The sequence below is a fragment of the Zootoca vivipara genome, chromosome 4 (assembly GCF_965207765.1).
Source record: "Zootoca vivipara chromosome 4, rZooViv2.hap1.1, whole genome shotgun sequence".
Taxonomy (NCBI): Eukaryota; Metazoa; Chordata; class Lepidosauria; order Squamata; family Lacertidae; genus Zootoca; species Zootoca vivipara.
This window is the reverse complement of record NC_142587.1, coordinates 83111268-83129763: the sequence shown is the minus strand read 5'-3', so window position 1 is coordinate 83129763 and position 18496 is coordinate 83111268. Positions and strand designations below refer to the sequence as shown.

General features: G+C 42.6%; 2 protein-coding genes across 13 annotated transcripts in view; one reads left to right on the top strand and one right to left on the bottom strand.

Moving 5' to 3' along the window:
- The window catches only part of ELMOD1 (ELMO domain containing 1), a 46496-nt gene extending 42124 nt beyond the window's left edge, over positions 1-4372 (top strand). For all 11 annotated transcript variants that reach the window (XM_035116480.3, XM_088668337.1, XM_035116489.3 and 8 more), the window contains one exon: positions 2661-4372. In XM_035116480.3, the coding sequence (XP_034972371.1) occupies positions 2661-2833 (173 nt within the window). In that variant the 3' untranslated portion in view covers positions 2834-4372. The remainder of the gene's footprint in view (positions 1-2660) is intronic.
- An 8184-nt stretch (positions 4373-12556) lies between these two features.
- SLN (sarcolipin) lies at positions 12557-15302 on the bottom strand. Of its 2 annotated transcripts, XM_088668334.1 has the most exons (3): positions 15125-15302; positions 13084-13128; positions 12557-13049 (listed from the first exon to the last, which is right to left on the bottom strand). In XM_088668334.1, the coding sequence occupies exon 3, from the start codon at positions 13028-13030 to the stop codon at positions 12935-12937; it is 96 nt and encodes a 31-aa protein (XP_088524460.1). In that variant the 5' UTR covers positions 13031-13049; positions 13084-13128; positions 15125-15302; the 3' UTR covers positions 12557-12934. The 2 variants fall into 2 exon arrangements, with proteins under 2 accessions (XP_088524460.1, XP_060129833.1); XM_060273850.2 differs by having other exon boundaries at positions 12557-13128; positions 15125-15296.
- Between the last annotated feature and the right edge of the window lie 3194 nt (positions 15303-18496).

Here is an 18496-nt window from a genome sequence, read left to right as displayed (position 1 = left end):
ACATGTATGCACAGCTACAGACAAGTTTTCTGTTTGTTTCTTATCGGAGCGAATCCTTTCTGAACCTTAGAGAATTCAAAACTTGTTTGTGGCATTGGAACACTTGCGTTATGACTGGCCAGTGACACATCTCGCCCACGAGGTGGTGCTGCTCTATTTGCACAGCCAATAAATGCTGTTTCATTTGACTCTTCGTACACTGTATGTCACCCTGTTCCATTCCCTGCTTCTTCTTGCAGTGACATGACCCTGATTAGTTGCAGGAGCACCTGGGCTCAGAAGGGGCAAGCGGCATAGAGGGATCCAGCGTTATTTTTTAGGGTGTTCTCAAAAATTATATCCTACCATAGCACTACAAAGCACTTCATAGCCATGTGCGTGATATATCCTCCCAGCCATTCTCTAAATTCTTCAGAAGGCAAGTTCATTGTTAGGCTTAGAAGATGCCCCAGGCAATCTCTTGAGGTTGTGAATGAGCAGAAACTTGAACCCAGGAAATAGTCTTATTGAGGCCATTGCTCAATGCAGCAATTCTGTTGCTGTTTAATGTATACTGATTATTAGTGCTGCCCGTTGTGTGATGCGCTGCTGTTTCCAATTGATAATTTGTTTTGCAACAGTTGGATTTTTGTGTTTATTTTTTATTTTATATCTGTAAGCTGCTTTCCCCAACTTATTCGTCAAAGGGGAAAGTGGAGGAAGGTTTTTTTAAAAAAACAAGCAATAAAATACCCACTTTGCCAACCAAACGCAGGTGGGGCTGTGGTCTAAACCACTGAGCCTCTTGGGCTTGCCGATCAGAAGGTCTGCGGTTCGAATTCCTGCTACAGGTTGAGCTCCCATTGCTCTGTCCCAGTTCCTGCCAGCATAGCAGTTCGAAAGCACGCCAGTGCAAGTAGATAAATAGATACCGCTCCGGTGGGAAGGTAAATGGCATTTTCGTGCGCTCTGGTTTCTGTCACGGTGTTCCGTTGTGCCAGAAGCGGTTTAGTCATGCTGGCCACATGACCTGGAAAGCTGTCTGCAGACAAACGCCGGCTCCCCCTCGGCCTGAAAGCGAGATGAGCGCCGCAACCCCTTAGTCGCCTTTGACTGGACTTAACCATCTAGGGGTCCTTTACCTTTTTTTTTTACCTTGGTATGTCACTAATTTAAAGCAGGAGTGGTAATGCTTGGCTTGGGATGCGGGGGGATTCTATTCAGGATACATTTAAAGGCAAACAAAGCAAATCCATTAATTTATTCACAGTGTTCCTACATTACTTTAAACACTGCTGTGTACTTGTTCCTCGGTTTCCACTTGCTGAGTTCAGCTGAGGAGATAAGCCACAGATTTTACATTTAAAAAAAGAGACTCCCCCAGGCAACGTGTCAGAATTGCAGCGAGCTCTTGTTTGTGTGGCAATGATAGCTGGACTCATTTGGCCTTGCAAATTATTAGGTCAAATTCAGGCTGTCTTTGCACTTGCCCGTTTCCCCTTGGCTTTTATTGTGCCTGATCGTGTGGAACTCAGCCACCCTCCTCTGTACAGAAGCAGCATTTCTGACACTCCAGGCAATGTAGTCAATTGGACTGCTCTTCCCCATTTATCTGAAACTAATTGATATGCAAGGCTGGTGCACAACTCCAAAATGGAATACGCACAAGCTTTACGGGAGCAAGAAATACTGTACATAACAATTCACCAATTTCCGGAAACATCAATTTCCTTATTCTCCTATACCTGGACCTGGATATTCGTTTGCAGTTTGGGACATCATGTTCTGGAGCCACTGGAAAATGTATTGGCAGGTTACTTGTAAACCCCCCCCCCCCAAAAAAATTCATCCTTTGGACATTTTAAATATATGGAGAATGGTAGCAGACATAGAAGTAAAATAGGAGGCTGCACCCCCAGGTTTTGTCCCACTTTTTGAAAAGATGCTCTTCCACACTGTATTTTAAACTCCACAAGTTCAAAAAGCACGGTGGGAAATTTGCAAGAAAAGCAGTTTAAGATACTGCTGTGGATTTTGCCAATTGGGTTCTCTTTTAAGCTTCTCTTGTGCTATTGGAGAGGGCACTATTTGGGGACAGCTTTTGATTGCAAGCTCTATACCTGGGAATTTATTTTGAAAATTGCAAGGAAGCCTATTTTGACTAAACATTGGGATCTGGTGGAAGGTAGAAGAGAACAGCCTTGAGAGGAGATGGGCTCTTCTTTCACTGGAGGCATTTTAGCTGAGCTGTTAGGGATGTTGGAGCTGCATTTGTTATTGAAGTTTCTAAATGTGTTAAATTATTGCTAATTTTTATTAGCAATGCTTTTTATAGTTTTTAGCTTTTTTGTAAACCGCTTGAGCTATGTAAACTGCACTCCGAGCGGCTTATAAATTTGTGTGAAATAAATAAGGAAGCAGGAACCAAAAGGTAAGGAAGACAGGACAGGACCAACCATAGGCTGGCCTAGAAATTGGGACTGAAGAAGGGTTCAAAGGCAGATAGTATCAAATGATGTAGTGGGCAGAAAATGAATGGGGACCCTGTGAGATGAATGGGACTGTAAAAGCAAGAGGAGAGGAGGACAGGAGTGAGGACTGTGGTAGGAGAAGCTAGGAAATGGAGGCTGGGTTTGCTCTGCTTTCTAACCATTTGACTTGGGTATCCTTTGCTCTCTTAGGCTATCTGATGCACGAATTCCATAAATTCTGGATTGAGGAGGACCCCCTGGACATCATGGAGTTCAACCGCGTGCGAGAGAAGTTCCATAAGCGCATTCTCAAACAGCTCCAGAATCCGAATATGGCCCTCTGCCCTCACTTCGCTGCCTCAGAAAGCCTGATCAACCTGTAGCCGTGAAACTTGGTTTGGTTTTTTGAAAACACTGCCTCATTCTTGTGTTATGCCACCATCCTAGAGATAAATCGCTAATGTATTGAATGACCATAGTGATGGCATGCATGCTTCTTGGTGCAGTATTCATCTCTCTTTTTCCAGCCAACTCCTCATACTGCTTCTTCCAAGGGTTTTTTTTTGTCATAAAGATGGGAGAGATCATATTGCAGTGTTAAGACATTATGAATTGATGTCCTGTATGAAGAAGTTTGTTTGTTTTTCCTGGTTTTTTTTAGACTTTCCCCACCACCCCACTCCTTGTGCCACCCCATCATTCAGCATTTAATTAAAGAACGGCATTTCTCTAGCTGTTGGGGGTGTTTTGTATATGTGGAATATTTGAGTTGAAAATTTGTATTTGTGGACTGCTTTTGTTCTATGATAGCTAAGAACGTTTTTTTTTAATTAAAAAAACACAAAGTATGATGCAGCTGAAGGGGTGTGCTTTTAAAGGTCCCATCCCCAGTGAAATCAGTGAGGCTGAAAAGCACTTAACTTCGGCTGAATTGTGTCCTGTTTTTGTACAATATTTAGAAGGCAGCATATGTGACTTGCACCTCATGCCAACATAGTACGTTAAAGGCGAAGACTTTTTATCTCTCTCTCCAAGCAACCATGCATGTTTCATGCAGTTTTTTAAAAAAATAATGTTTATGATTAAAATGTGTAAATACAGTTGGCATACGCAGGACGTGAGATGAAGCTGAGCTGACAATCTGGGAACCTGTGTGTTGAGCAAGTTTGAGAACACTGACCACATTGTGATAGCAAAGACCAAAAACTAAATAAATAAATACACCAATTATTATATGAGTATCCAAGGAGGGTTTGTTTTCTCACAAGTTTGCATTAGCCTACAGTTCAGCCTACTCCTGTTATCATGGCCAAATTGAAATAGCACTGCTTTGAAAATGCAGAGCTAATAACATGCATTTCTAGGTGACAGAATGTGACACAAATTGATCATGTGTGTGCTTGGTTGCTTTAGGGGGGACCAAAACACACACACACCCCACACACAAATCTATATTTTCTTCATTTTTGAAGTATTGGATTTTAGGCCGAGAGGAATCAATTAACAAAGAGGCATCGAAGAAAACAACGTAACTGGTGGTTAAGCATTGGACAAAGCGACTTTTTAAAAATAAAAAGCAAACATGCACTTTCTGTAAGGAACATTCTCATGTCAACCCCGTTGGGACGGTTAATGTACATATGTATACAACAGTGCTCATGCGCACATTTGGTTTGGGTGGGGAGCGGGGCCCGCAGAGGAGCATTCCCTGTCGGATTGTGACCAGCACCTCTGACACCATGTGTAGCCTGTATCAAATCGTATTTACCATGGCACTTCATACCCATGGTAGCTTTTTACCTTCTGAAGTTTAGTATTCCGGGTAGTTTGTGATGAAGTTGCTTGCCTAGCAAGATTAAATTTGAGGTATTGCCTAATTATTTGTGGATTATATGAATAAATTACGTCACTCCAAACAGGAAGCTCTCTTGTGTATGTGGTTTATTCCTCAAGTGCTGCAGTGATATGTATTTATTGCTCAGGTGCATTCATGAAAGGTGTTGGGTGGGGGCGCAGGGTGAAGCACAGTAATTCAGCTATGCTTTCTCTGAAGAAGCAATAGGCACACAGGGGTACCTCGGGTTACAAACACTTCAGGTTACAGACTCCGCTAACCCCGAAGTAGTACCTCAGGTTAAGAACTTTACCTCAGGATGAGAACAGAAATCGCGTGGCGGCAGTGGGAGGCCCCATTAGCTAAAGTGGTACCTCGGGTTAAGAACTTTACCTCAGGATGAGAACAGAAATCGTGCAGCAGCAGTGGGAGGCCCCATTAGCTAAAGTGGTACCTCAGGTTAAGAATTTTACCTCAGGATGAGAACAGAAATCGCGTGGCGGCAGTGGGAGCCCCCATTAGCTAAAGTGGTACCTCGGGTTAAGAACTTTACCTCAGGATGAGAACAGAAATCGCGCGGCGGCAGTGGGAGGCCCCATTAGCTAAAGTGGTACCTCGGGTTAAGAACTTTACCTCAGGATGAGAACAGAAATCGCGTGGCGGCAGTGGGAGCCCCCATTAGCTAAAGTGGTACCTCGGGTTAAGAATTTTACCTCAGGATGAGAACAGAAATCGCGCGGCGGCAGTGGGAGCCCCCATTAGCTAAAGTGGTACCTTGGGTTAAGAACTTTACCTCAGGATGAGAACAGAAATCGTGCAGCAGCAGTGGGAGGCCCCATTAGCTAAAGTGGTACCTCAGGTTAAGAATTTTACCTCAGGATGAGAACAGAAATCGTGCGGCAGCAGTGGGAGGCCCCATTAGCTAAAGTGGTACCTCAGGTTAAGAACTTTACCTCAGGATGAGAACAGAAATCGCGCGGCGGCAGTGGGAGCCCCCATTAGCTAAAGTGGTACCTCGGGTTAAGAACTTTACCTCAGGATGAGAACAGAAATCGCGTGGCGGCAGTGGGAGGCCCCATTAGCTAAAGTGGTACCTCAGGTTAAGAACGGTTTCGGGTTAAGAACGGACCTCCGGAACTAATTAAGTTCGTAACCAGAGGTACCACTGTATTTCCCCCTAATAGTGAAGTAGCATCTCAGCTTGCACCACCCATCACATTTTGGGTGACTACTTTAATTGGCTTTACTTGAGCTTTTGTGAGGTTGAAAGCACCTGTGATCATAATAGTGTCTGGGTCAACTGACGCACCCTATTGCAATAAACACTATTTGCCACAGAATTGTGTGTGAAATGCCAAGCTCGAAAATGTGTTGACAATGCTTGGTTTAAGTTTTTCAGGGAGAAGGGACATCCGTGCCTTGCATAGCTGTTTGGCTTTTTCTGTTCACTAGCAGAAGCAATGCAGCTGTGACATCAAATGCAGACACACTTACGGCTTACTGTGTAAACTGCCCCAGTTACCTCCCCCCCTCCTTTTTTTTAACAAGTTGCCTTCTGACTAATCATCCCAAAATGTAATTTGGAACTAGATTTGGGTCAGAATGTTCAGTGGGAATTTGTACTAATGAGGCCCAGGGGCTATTATTCGTAATGCTTGCTGAGGCTTTTGACTATCTCTTTGCCACTTGTGCCTAATAAAATAGCATGAATTATTTAAAAACAGACGCTGTTTTGTTGGAAACAGTCCCGACGTCAATGAATTATTCATTTTCCTTTCACCCTTCTCCCAACAGGTATGTGACAGCTTAGATTTCACACAAGGTCTGCAAAAGGCAGTGCTATTCCAACAATAGAATACTGTTGTATTCCACTGTTAGAATAATTCTACATTGCCATGCTGCAACGTAGAACCGTAGGCTTTGCTGCAACATAGAAGGTTGGAAGGGACCATGATGATCGTTAGTCCAACCTCCTACAATGCAGGAAACTTTTGCGCAACATGGGGCTCAAACCCACAGCCATGAGATTGAGTCTCATGCCCTAATAGCTATCCCACTATTATTTAGGTCTGGGAATGTCCATCTGTTCATAGACTGAATGCAGCTTTTTAGTTACCTACATGCGGTTTGAGGAGCCAGACACCTATGCTCATCATCCTCATCAATGCCCCATCTCTCTATGCCAGGCATCCCCAAACTTCGGCCCTCCAGATATTTTGGACTACAGTTCCCATCCTCCCTGACCACTGGTCCTGTTAGCTAGGGATCATGGGAGTTGTAGGCCAAAACATCTGGAGGGCCGCAGTTTGGGGATGCCTGCTCTATGCCCTCAGGGCTGGCTTAAGGCATTTTGCTACCTGAGGTAATGGATAAAACGATGGCCCTTCCACCATTCCATGTACACAAGCAGACCTGGACTGCCATTTTGAGTCTTACCACACCTTCTTTTTCTTTGGCAGTCACTCGTAGTCGAGTAAGATTGCCTTCCATAAACACGGTTTTAACAATGGGTCCGTAAGTGACTGTGGAGGCCAATTATGGATCCACACGTCCTTCCACAGTGGGGACATTGGTTTCCAGGCGGGAGTTGATCACGGTGTGGATTTGCCAAGCGTGCCTTCCTCTTAGCATGTTTCTCCCTTGCGTCCTGAGATCGAGTTTCTTCAAAGCCCATGACACCTTTGGTAAACGCTGTTCTCCAACTGGACCTTCAAACCATCCTAAATATCTTTGCAGAAGCTTACAAAAAGCTTGCCCTTACCACACCACCAGTGACCAGACAGTGTCCACCATGCTTGAAGGCCATGTCCTAGTTTAAGGGGTGATGGCAGACTGTGAAGGGGGCCCACCACTCTGCCTTCCACTCCCTATCCCTCAGCATCCATGATCTCAGGCAGACAACCCATTTTGCTAAAGGCAGAACCGGGCTTGCTTGTCCACACATTCTGCTGTGAGGCAAGTGGTGATGAGAGAGAGGCCATTTTGTTTCTGGCACCCTGCCCGTGGAGTGTGCTGCCCAGGGAAGTTCTATATAGCTATACTGTACGTGTCTCTTTGATGCTAGGCAAAAATCTTTAGGAAGGAGAAACACATGAGAGGGGGAAGAAGGAGAAACGGAAAAGGGAGGGTGTGCTCAACAAGTGCATTGCTACGAGAGAAGACAGGATGTGGGCAGAAGCTTTTACTGCCTAACCTACCCTTCCTGCCAGGCCTCTCCCTTTCCCAGCACTACACAGGATCGAATCCTGCTGCTTACCAACTGGTAAGCAGAAGTTTCAAAGCTGTGTGCTTTGTGCTTCACAATTTGCTTCCTTGTGTGCAGGGAAAGATACTCACGAAGGATCAGCACTCTGCAGGATCAAGCCTGCCTCTTTAATGTTGGGGGGTTGGTAAAAGGACTTGCAGTGCCTCCTTCCCCTCCTTATGTTGAAAATAAGGTTTCAAAAATCCTTAGCCCTAATCCTCATCCAGGTGGGACAAATCAGGAGACCTGTGCACCAAACTAGTGAATATAATCTTACTCTCTTACACTTTTCCCGCTCAATCTTTCAGCAGCTTTGTCCAATCTCAAAAATGCTGGCTGTTTCCATAATTCAGCTTGAACCGTAATGGGCAACTCAAGCATCAAGGTGTCACTTGCCCTGAGATTCTGTAATATTTGAATTGGTGTTGAAGCAGGCCATTGTGGACCCAAGGATGCTAATGTGTTTGACAGCTCTTTGCAAAAAAACAAAACAAAACCCTAAAAGAATGCCCTTTTACTAAGGGTGACAAGAGGCAGAATGCACAGCCCCCAATGGATCCGCTGTGGGAAAACACTTGAGGAGTAAGTAGCCTGAGGCAGTAGCTTGGTAGACTTGAGTAAAATTCCTTTTAAGGATGTGTGAAAGCTCCTGGCTATCTGGGTCAATCATGAGTCCTCTTGACATGCCTGAACTTTCAGGCTGTTTTTGAGCTCCCCGTTTCAAGTTCTTTTAAAATAGGCAGGACCAACAGGCATGAGAGAATGGAAAATGGGATGCTCTGTGAATGTGATCCCAGGGAATGAATATTATATACAACTTTTCAAGCGATGGATGTAGTGATTATGTTCCACTCCGAAAAGCTGTGGGTTTCTTTCCAAAAGAGGGCATGAAAGAGACTTTGGCTGAAGCGGGATGGTGGATATTAAGACTCAAAGTCAGTGCCGATGTAGACAAAAGTATTGTTTTACCATTCAATGCTGTGTGAGCAGCGCTGGATAACTATGGACCACAGTCCTTATTTTCTCACAGGCTTGTGAGGAAAAAGTGGAAGAGAAAAGACATATATGCTGCCCTGAGCTTCTTAGAGGAGCATATAAATGTGACCTGTAGGGATGGGGGAGAAATTTCATTTGGTTCACTTTTAAAGGTGAATCTATCAAATCCACACTTTCTGAAACTCTGAGAACTGAAGCACGAGCTTTGAAATGTGTATTCATGTGTGACCTGTTCCTTTTTCTTCCCATAAAAGAAGTATACGTCTTTGCAATTGCCACAGCGAACATGCAGCTCAGTGGTACAGCATCTACTTTTCATGTGGGTCTCGGGTTCAATCTCTGAAGAGCTAGGAGAGACTCTTGTCTGAAAATCCTGGAGAGCCACTGCCATTTAGAGTTGACAGAACTGAGGTAAATGGACTAGTGGTTCATCTTAGTATAGGCAGATTCCTGTGCGTCTACATGATTAAGCAGGGCTTTGTCAGCCCAGTGAAAATGAATGCCTTTTAAATAAGTCATGCAAAATATTTGTAGCTTGGAAATCCTAAAGATTTTTAAAAGCTAGAATATTTAAGCTTCAGGATAAGAGCTGACTAACTAGTACAACTGTGCTAAATGACTTTGGAAAGCATACAATTCTACTCCTGCCCTCTGCCCCCATTCCTACAAGCTAAACTGAAAATAAGCCCTGGGCAAAGAGGACGACCCATCTCAGCTGTAGAAGTGAGGAATGATTTAGTGAGCCTTTGAGGGCGGCATTCTGAAAGTGTCAACATTTATCAGACTTCAACTCCTATTCTGTGCTACATCTGGGCGAGAACTAAGGCTTTATAAAGGTCCTTCTGACCTTTTCCTTATTTAGCATTTTAGAAAAATTCTGTGGCCTTTGGGGCATCACCAAACAAAGCTATACAGACATGTTCCCCCTTGACCTCCATGGTTCTTTTATTGCTGCTTTTGTTGTCCTAAGGAATGTAGATTGGCACACTGCTGTTGCTGTTGTTGATGACATGCCCTTTGTGAATGTTATTTTGTGCTTGGTCCTTTAAAAAAATCTAAGTTGGTTGCTAAAAGGCCCGACATGATGGAGGTGTGTGATATAGATAAGGCCTGAGGGAATGTCAGTCAATTAAGACCACATCTGCATCATATATTTAAAGCACTATTAACAGCCATAGGTAAAGGTAAAGGGACCCCTGACCATTAGGTCCAGTCGTGACCGACTCTGGGGTTGCGCGCTCATCTCGCATTATTGGCCGAGGGAGCCGGCGTATAGCTTCCAGGTCATGTGGCCAGCATGACAAAGCCGCTTCTGGCAAACCAGAGCAGCACATGGAAACGCCGTTTACCTTCCCGCTGTAGCGGTTCCTATTTATCTACTTGCATTTTGATGTGCTTTCGAACTGCTAGGTTGGCAGGAGCTGGGACCAAGCAACGGGAGCTCACCCCGTCACAGGGATTCGAACCGCCGACCTTCTGATCAGCAAGCCCTAGGTTCAGTGGTTTAACCACAGCACCACCTGGGTCCCCTTTAAAGGTAAAGGGACCCCTGACCATTAGGTCCAGTCGTGACCGACTCTGGGGTTGCGCGCTCATCTCGCTGAGAGTTGTTAAGAGACCCTTATTCCCCTGGCAGAGCAACAATTCCCAGATTTCTCTGGGAGGAGGGATTGATTGCTAAACCCCTCTGGAAACTGTCGCTCTGTGAAGGGAATAGCTGTGGAGGCTCTCAAGCAGTTCCTTGAATGCATTATAATGCCAGGGGAAGGCTTCATAATATCAGATGAAGACGCACACTTATGTGAGACAGAGGCACGGCATGTGAAATATAAGACTCTTCCATATTAAACTGCGGGGGATAAACAGCCTATGGAAACAGATGATTAGCCTTTCTCGGGAGGCGGCTGCATGATTCAGAGGCCACCTTTGGCACGCAACCGAATTGTGAGAATTAGTGAAAGTGTGGCAGCTTCTCCTGATAGGCGAGTCCAGTGCCAAGGTTATGACCTCTCACTTAGCACAGGCCAAGTTCTCTTCTGGGACAGGGGTTCTTAAATTACCTCGCAACTCTGCTCCTTCCAACACTGGTAGGGCAACATGAGACGCTTGGGAGCATGCAAGACTAACACTGTGCCTTCTCTACTAAAGAGAAGGGGTAGTATGTGGGAGAGCGGCAGTGGTGGTTCCAAACTGTGGCCTTGCATTTCCACAGTAATCCAAGAAAGGTGCAGGGCCAATAAGGTGGGGGTATCCAGCAAGGTGCCCTCCATTTGCTGCTGGACTGCCCTTCTCATCATTTCTGACCTTTTGCCATGTTGGTTGGGGCTCATGAGAGCTGTAGCTCAACAACTTCTGGAGGTTGTAAGATTGAGGAAGCCTGTCTTAAATCTTTTTTACCTATGTTATTTTAAACTGTATTAAGGATGTATTCTTAGTTTTAGATTTTGATTCATGTGGAAATTGTTTTCCATTCGGTTGTGTATTTTTTGATGTGGCTTATGTGTTTGTGACTTTTGTAATTGTGCTAATGCTGTATTGTTTTAATATTCGATTGGGAGCCGCCCAGAGTGGCTGGGGAGACTCAGCCAGATGGGCGGGGTACAAATAAAAAATATTATTATTATTATTATTATTATTATTATTATTATTGCTTCAGATGAGAAGAGATTATGGATGAGGCTTGCATAAGAAGCTGCCTTCTACCGAGCCAGTGTGGTGTAGTTGTTAAGAGCGGTAGACTCGTAATCTGGGGAACCGGGTTCGCCTCTCCGCTCCTCCACATGCAGCTGCTGGGTGACCTTGGGCTAGTCACGCTTCTCTGAAGTCTCTCAGCCCCACTCACCTCACAGAATGTTTGTTGTGGGGGAGGAAGGGAAAGGAGAATGTTAGCCACTTTGAGTCTCCTTTGGGTAGTGATAAAGCTGGATATCAAATCCAAACTACCGTTAGTCATTCAAACTACAAGAAATGAGATCCTGACCAAACACCATGAAGAAGCTTCTGACAGTAAGAACTGTTTGACAGTGGAAGAGACTCTCATGAGAGGTGGTGGACTCTCCTTCATGGGAGGTTTTTAAGCAGAGTTTATGTATGCTCTAGCGGAGATTCCTGCATTGGGTTGGACCAGTAGGGTCCCTTCCAACTCTATTGTTCTATGATTCTTTGACAGGCAGTGGCTCTCCAGGGCTGCAGTGGGGGTCTCTCCCAACCCTACCAGGAGATGCTGGTGATTGACTCTAGGACCTTTTCCATGTAAAGCATGGGCTCGATCACTCAGCCACGACCCTTGACTTTAAAGCCCTTTCCGAATAGCTATCTGAAAAGGTATTCAGTACGGAATAAGAGAAGGGTTGTTATAAACCAAGTGCCATTCTAATTACAGGATGGCATTGCAGAGAGGGCTATCGTTGGCTAGCTCAGGTTGCAATCATAAGAACACAGGAGAGCTTAGGAGGAACATAATAAGCTGCCTTATGCTGAGTTAGACCATTGGTCCATCTGTGGATCATTGTAATGTCTACACCAACTTGCAGTGACTCTTCAGAGTTTCAGACAGAAGTTTTTCCGGAGAAACCAGAGATTGAAACTATGACCTTCTGTGTACAAGACAGATGCTCTACCACTAAGCTACAGTCCCGTCCCCCATAATTATATACCCACTCATCTACCATTGAACTTAATGGGGCCTACATCATAGACAGCTATGGAATTGCGCTGTTATTGCTTAATTAAATATATATATTTAGACTGAAGTGACCTGGGACTGGTGTATCTCAAGAAAAGTTCTCTCTCCATTAGTACTTCTGGTGTCTTCAGGAAGGGCCTTTCTCTAGTTTCCATTTCACAGATTCCACAGAGCATCTACAAAGCGTATGAGCAGGGTCTTCTTAGGCGTGGCACCTTGCATGCTATTTTGTGACAATTTGGTGGACCTAATAAAGGTATTGCCCTAATGTGGCTTTGAATCCACCCCACCTGCCCTTATGAGCTAACATATTTGTCTTTTGAAGAAAATTAATGAGAAGAAAAAAATGCATCCTACTTAGTTCTTTATTCAAAGGATGAATGAATCTACGTAGTCACATTTCAGCTACGTAAATCTGACCACACAAACGAGGGAGTCAGGAAGCAGACAGACACAGACTTGAAAGGTGCTTGTAGTCACCATAATGGCTCCATATGTCAATGCTTTCATTGCATTGTAGCTGGCTTACATATTTGCATCATCCTAGGTCAATTTGAATATTTGGGCAGATATAGGCAAGAGGTATTTTAGAGTATTGTTTTCTTTTTTAAAAAATTGACACACAGACAAAGAGCAAGCATAGGACTGCTCCTGTACAGTAGAATTAGCATTCTTTTTCCAAACGTAGATCCCTCACTCACTCGCAAGGGGTAGGAGGGAGTCTTTCAGTCTTGGTATGACTTCACCAGAAGCCACATGAGGAGAACCGTGATCAGTACAATCATGAAGTTGAGGAAGAGCTCTTGTGTGGACCGTTCCATGGCTACGAAGAGACGAGGGAAGATCTGAGGCTGTGGGGGGAAACACCAAGGGGTCAGCTTTCGTTTCACGTTGTCCTTGAGATCAACCTTGTCCTCTCCTAAAGAACAAGGAAAAAAGCCCAACAAAACGAGACGTGTGGAAATCGGAAAGCTGGTCCAACACTATTTATACCGCTGTAAGTAAATGTTATTTCAATTGCTAACCTTTAGAGCTAGTAAGAGAAGAAAAAAATAGCAGGAGGTATCTCTAACAGCTTATCGCCTTCTTCAATTTCTGCTGTGAAACAGGCTCTATTCTCCATGTCACCAAATATATATATACACACAAGCGTGCACACACACACTGGAATCCTGATCTCATTTGGATTTGCGATCCTTTTTCTTAATAATGATAAATAACAATACCTTTATTTATGGTTTTGTAAAGGGGAATGTCATTGGCAACTGCAGTTGGAGGGGAATGTAATGATTAAAATCCTAATATGTATTATTTTAAAAAGAAAAACCATGATTTCACTCCCTTGAGGGTATGGGATTACTAGGCTCCAGTTCTCATGCTCTCCAGCTAGCATGGCCAATGATTGTCCATTGTTTTTAATCTCTCTGTCATTTTTCTTAGCAAAGCGACTAACCCGCATGGAGGTTAGTTGTCTTCTAAGACCATAAGTCTTCACAATGATTGGTACAAACCACAGTTCCTGTTAGCTTTTCTACCTCTTTGGCAATGCTTTGGGTCCATACATCTATTCTTCTGTACGTAGTTACAAAATGCTGGATTTTGCTTAAGAGGCTGCACTACCAGTTTCCAAAAAAAAATTTATAGGCAGCAAAGATTTCCATTTAGTTAATCACAGCCAATGTGGGTCTTCATGTCTTTTATTTATTTTTTCTAGTTCTCTAGGTAAGTCATGGATAAATCCTGTCCCCTTTTTTATTGAAAGTAATGGTGCAATCCTGGGCTTTTTTTATTCAAAAGTGAGTCCCACTGATTACATCCTTAATTCCACTGAGTAGAAGCGGACTTAATACCAACCATGTGTGCATAGAATTGGGGAAATAATTGAAAGCAATAATACCATCACACATTACTTTGGTAGTGTTGGCATTACCAACTAATAATAATAATAATAATAATAATAATAATAATAATAATAATTTATTTATACCCCGCCCATCTGGCTGGGTTTCATACAACCTAATAGTATTATTTTTAAAATACATTAACAATAATAAACATTTAAATAGTGCATTTTTAAGAGGAAGTGCTTCATGTAGATTTTCTCAGTAATTCTTACAAACCCCCCTGTAAAGTATGCCACCGTGGTATTTCCTCTGTTCTGCAGATGAAAAGCTCAGGCTGAGAAATAGTGGCTTAAATCTGTGGTTCACCGCTGAGCTGAGATTTAGTTCAGACTTGCAGTCCACAGCTTATTTCTCAACCATTATGTTAAAACAGCCTTCAATGTCAGATCAGCATAGAATCATCAAATTAAAAAAATCATAGAAAGGAACCTGAAGGTCATCTAGTCCAACCCCCTGCAATGCAAGAAACTCAGCATGTGCCACCCTGTCCAATTTGAAACCATACTTGACCTTGCTTATCTTCGTAAATGATCTTGCAAATGCTACGTTGCCTTCAGTTCTATCAGCCCTTAAGTAAAATCTGCCGTGACTATTGGATCCAGTCCTAATAAGTGGCTCTGATCAATTCATTTCTCATTGGTCTCAGTTCCTGGTCTGTAAAATGGGGATAATAGCAATTTGTCTCACAAGTGTAGAAAGAGAATAAATGAGACAAATAATATAAAGCTGTTGGTGCAGTAAAATTGTAGACCTGCCCATAGAAAAGGAACAGATGTACCCTGATAAAATAAATGCTAATGCTGAAAAACAACAACAACAACTAGGGAAACTTCATTGTTACACACTGTTAGAACCAGGAAGGATTAATGAGACATTTTCTGAATACATTTTCTGAACACAAGATGCTTTAAATGTCAGACTTTCCCCAAACTTTGTGTGTTTAATTTTTCTGTCATCTTTGAAGATAGAAGGAAGATCTATGCATATAAAACAGAACATCTCTTGGTCTACCTGAAGAGGATTGATGGAGCACAGAGCTTCAGCCTGTGGTACCCAGTGCTTCCTCAGCTTCTCTTCATCTCCCAGTGCAGTCTGGATTCCCAGTTCCTCAGTTGGGACTAAAGTAGCCAGAGGAAGGAGACCAGCAAGGGAATTGGCAACAAAAACAATGACGTCGCCAGCTGCATATTTAAGAGAGGTTGGGCTGATGAGCGGAATTTTGCTCAGGCTATTTATGCATGGAGTGAGAGAGGAGGGGTATGTATTGATTTACATATTACCTTTGGATTCTTTCCTGCAGTTGATTGCAAGAATGCCCAGGAATAATTAACAGAAGAGGGAGCTTGTATATATATATATATATATATATATATCTTTAAAGGCAATTCTGCTTCAAAGCCAAAGGATCATCCACAAAGAGAGAGGGTCCACAATTGCCAGGAATGTTCTGTGTTCTTCTTGATCAAGGCAAGACTTTACTCAGCTTTTTGAGTGGATTCCAGATTCTCCTTAGTTTACTCGATAAGCGCAGCCACCTGTTGCTGTCTTAAATCCTGATTATAGTAGCCTATTTGACTTATCGTGTTCCTATATATTTAACCAAAGATAGAACAGTGGGAGCAAAATAGCTCTTGTGTGCCAAGTCTTAAGTAACAAAGTACTGATGTCAAATGCAGAGAAAGGGGTTCAGATTTAAAGTATTCTGAACATGTGTGTCTTGATTGCTATGTGTATTATTTAGTGTATTAGTTAATAGTGTTTTGATGCTCTCCCCCTGACCGCACGCTTTCTTGCTTGCTTGCTAGCTAGCTTGTTTGTTTCTTTATTTGTTTATAGGTTTTTATAGTGTTGTCGGTGCCTAATGTTTTGTAGAGTCTCTAATGCTGGTCTCTAATGCCTGGAGCTTATGTTAGCCCGTTTTATTTTGCTTCAGTGAGAAAAACCAGTTTGCATGAAATGTGGGGAAAGTTTTTTCACATTTTAAAACAGAAGGTGCTTCCATACTTAACTTCACCTTGAAGCATAGAGAATAACGCCTAGCACTGGACCAGTTAGGACACCAACATGTGCATAAATGCCGGGTCATAGAATCATAGAATTCTATAGTTGGAAGGGACTCTGAGGGTCATTTCGTCCAACCCCCGGCAATGCAGGAATATGCTGCTGTTTCATACAGGGATGGAACCTGCAACCTTGGCGTTACCAGCACCACACATCAAACCATAAAGCATGTCATGCATTGGTTAAATGGGCCAAAGTGTGGCCGAGATAGGGCAATTGAAAAATCCTTAGACAGTATGACCTGCCCTATGGATGGTCTTCTAGCATGTCAGCCGGATGTAGCTGAGGAGTCGCCGTGCGACAAAAAGGCAGCAAGGAGATCCTAAAAGGCAGCATATTCAGATTTCTAATCTTAAACTGAAAGCCCCACATTGTGTCAAGGGAAAATTCACTCTTCCTCCCTTTGCCTCCATCTGTCAGAGGGGGGAAAAAACCCAAGGTTATGCACATATACACATATCAGATTGAAACACAGTGTGGTTGTTTCCCACCTCTCTCCTGTGCTGCGTTTCAAGTCACACTCTGCTGTACAGACCGGAGAGAGGGCAACGGTTGTCTGAAATGAGCACACCTCAGCTTAAGTGCAGCATTTTGTTTTCAAATCGGATGGAAGCTGGTTCGAGAGAAAGTGCATCATCATTTTTTTTTTTAAATAAATTTTTATTCAATTTCCAATTTATCCAATTAAAATAATAAAAAAAACATTCTTTTATACACAACATTATAAATTTTCATCTAACATTTTGCTCTGCCGAGCTACGACTTCCCCCCCTCCCTTCATGCGGGTTTCTTGTTTACTACATTTTTGCAGTTCCTTTTTAACTGTTTGGTCAATTCGTAGGATTTATTTCAATCCTGCAAGTGTTTTTAAAGATCTACAATTTTTCTCCATATAATCCACATATTTACTCCAGTCTTTTTGAAACCTTGTCTCCCCCTGGTCGCGGATCTTGCAAGTCATCCTTGCGAGTTCAGCATAGTCCATCATTTTAATCTGCCACTCCTCAATCGTTGGAATTTCTTGTAATTTCCATTTTTGGGCTAACAAAGTCCTAGCCGCGGTTGTCGCATACATAAACAATACTTGATCTTCTTTTCTAATCTCTCCTCCCATTATTCCTAGTAAAAATGCTTCAGGTTTTTTTGGGAAAGTATATCTAAACATCTTTTTCAGCTCATTATATAACATCTCCCAAAATCTTTTTACCTTATCGCATGTCCACCACATATGATAAAATTCACCATCTCTCTCTTTACATTTCCAGCAAGTTTTGTCACTCATTCTATACATTTTGGCTAATTTAACTGGTGTTAAATACCATCTATACATCATCTTATACACATTTTCTTTCAAAGCAGTACATGCTGTAAATCTCAACGTTTGAGTCCATAATTTCAACCACGCGTCATAATCAGTATTGTGCCCAAAATCTTTTGCCCACTTGATCATCACTTCTTTTGTCAACTCATCCTTCGTATACCATTCTAATAACAAATTGTACATTTTTGACAGAAGCTTTGTTTTGCCTTCTAGCACTTCTATTTGGAATTTGGACCTTTTGTCCTCAAAACCTATTTTCCTGTCTTCCCTAAGAACATCATTTATTTGATGGTATTGTATCCATCCTGTTAAAACTCCTTTAATTTCTTCATAGGGTTTAAGTCTCCATCCTTTATCAGTTCTTATCAGAATTTCCTCATAAGTGGCCCACCTCCCCTCCATATTTACTTTCTTCACTGTTAATACCTCTGCTGGTGAAACCCACCATGGTTTTTTAGTCTCTAACAGCATTTTATTTCTTTCCCACACCTCGTACAGAGATCTTCTTATCACATGATTGGTAAACCCAGTATGAGACTTCTTTTTGTCATAACATAAATATGCATGCCACCCAAATCTATTGTTAAAACCTTCCAAATCTAGCAGGTCAGTATTCTTCAACGTTATCCACTCTTTAATCCAACACATACAAGACGCTTCATAATAAAGTCTTAAATCTGGCAGGGAGAAACCACCTCTTTCTTTTCTGTCTACCAAGATTTTATGTTTTATTCTAGGTTTTTTCCCCTGCCAGAGAAATCTTGACAAAATCTTTTGCCATTCTTGAAATTGTCTTGTACCCTTCACCACAGGTATAGTTTGAAATAAGAATAACATTTTAGGTAGGATATTCATCTTAATTGCTGCTATTCTTCCTAAGAATGACATGTTCATATTAGTCCACCTTTCCAGGTCTTTCTTTATTTCTCTCCATACTGGTTCATAATTGTCACTATATAAGTTAATGTTCTTTGCTGTCATCCATATTCCAAGGTATTTTA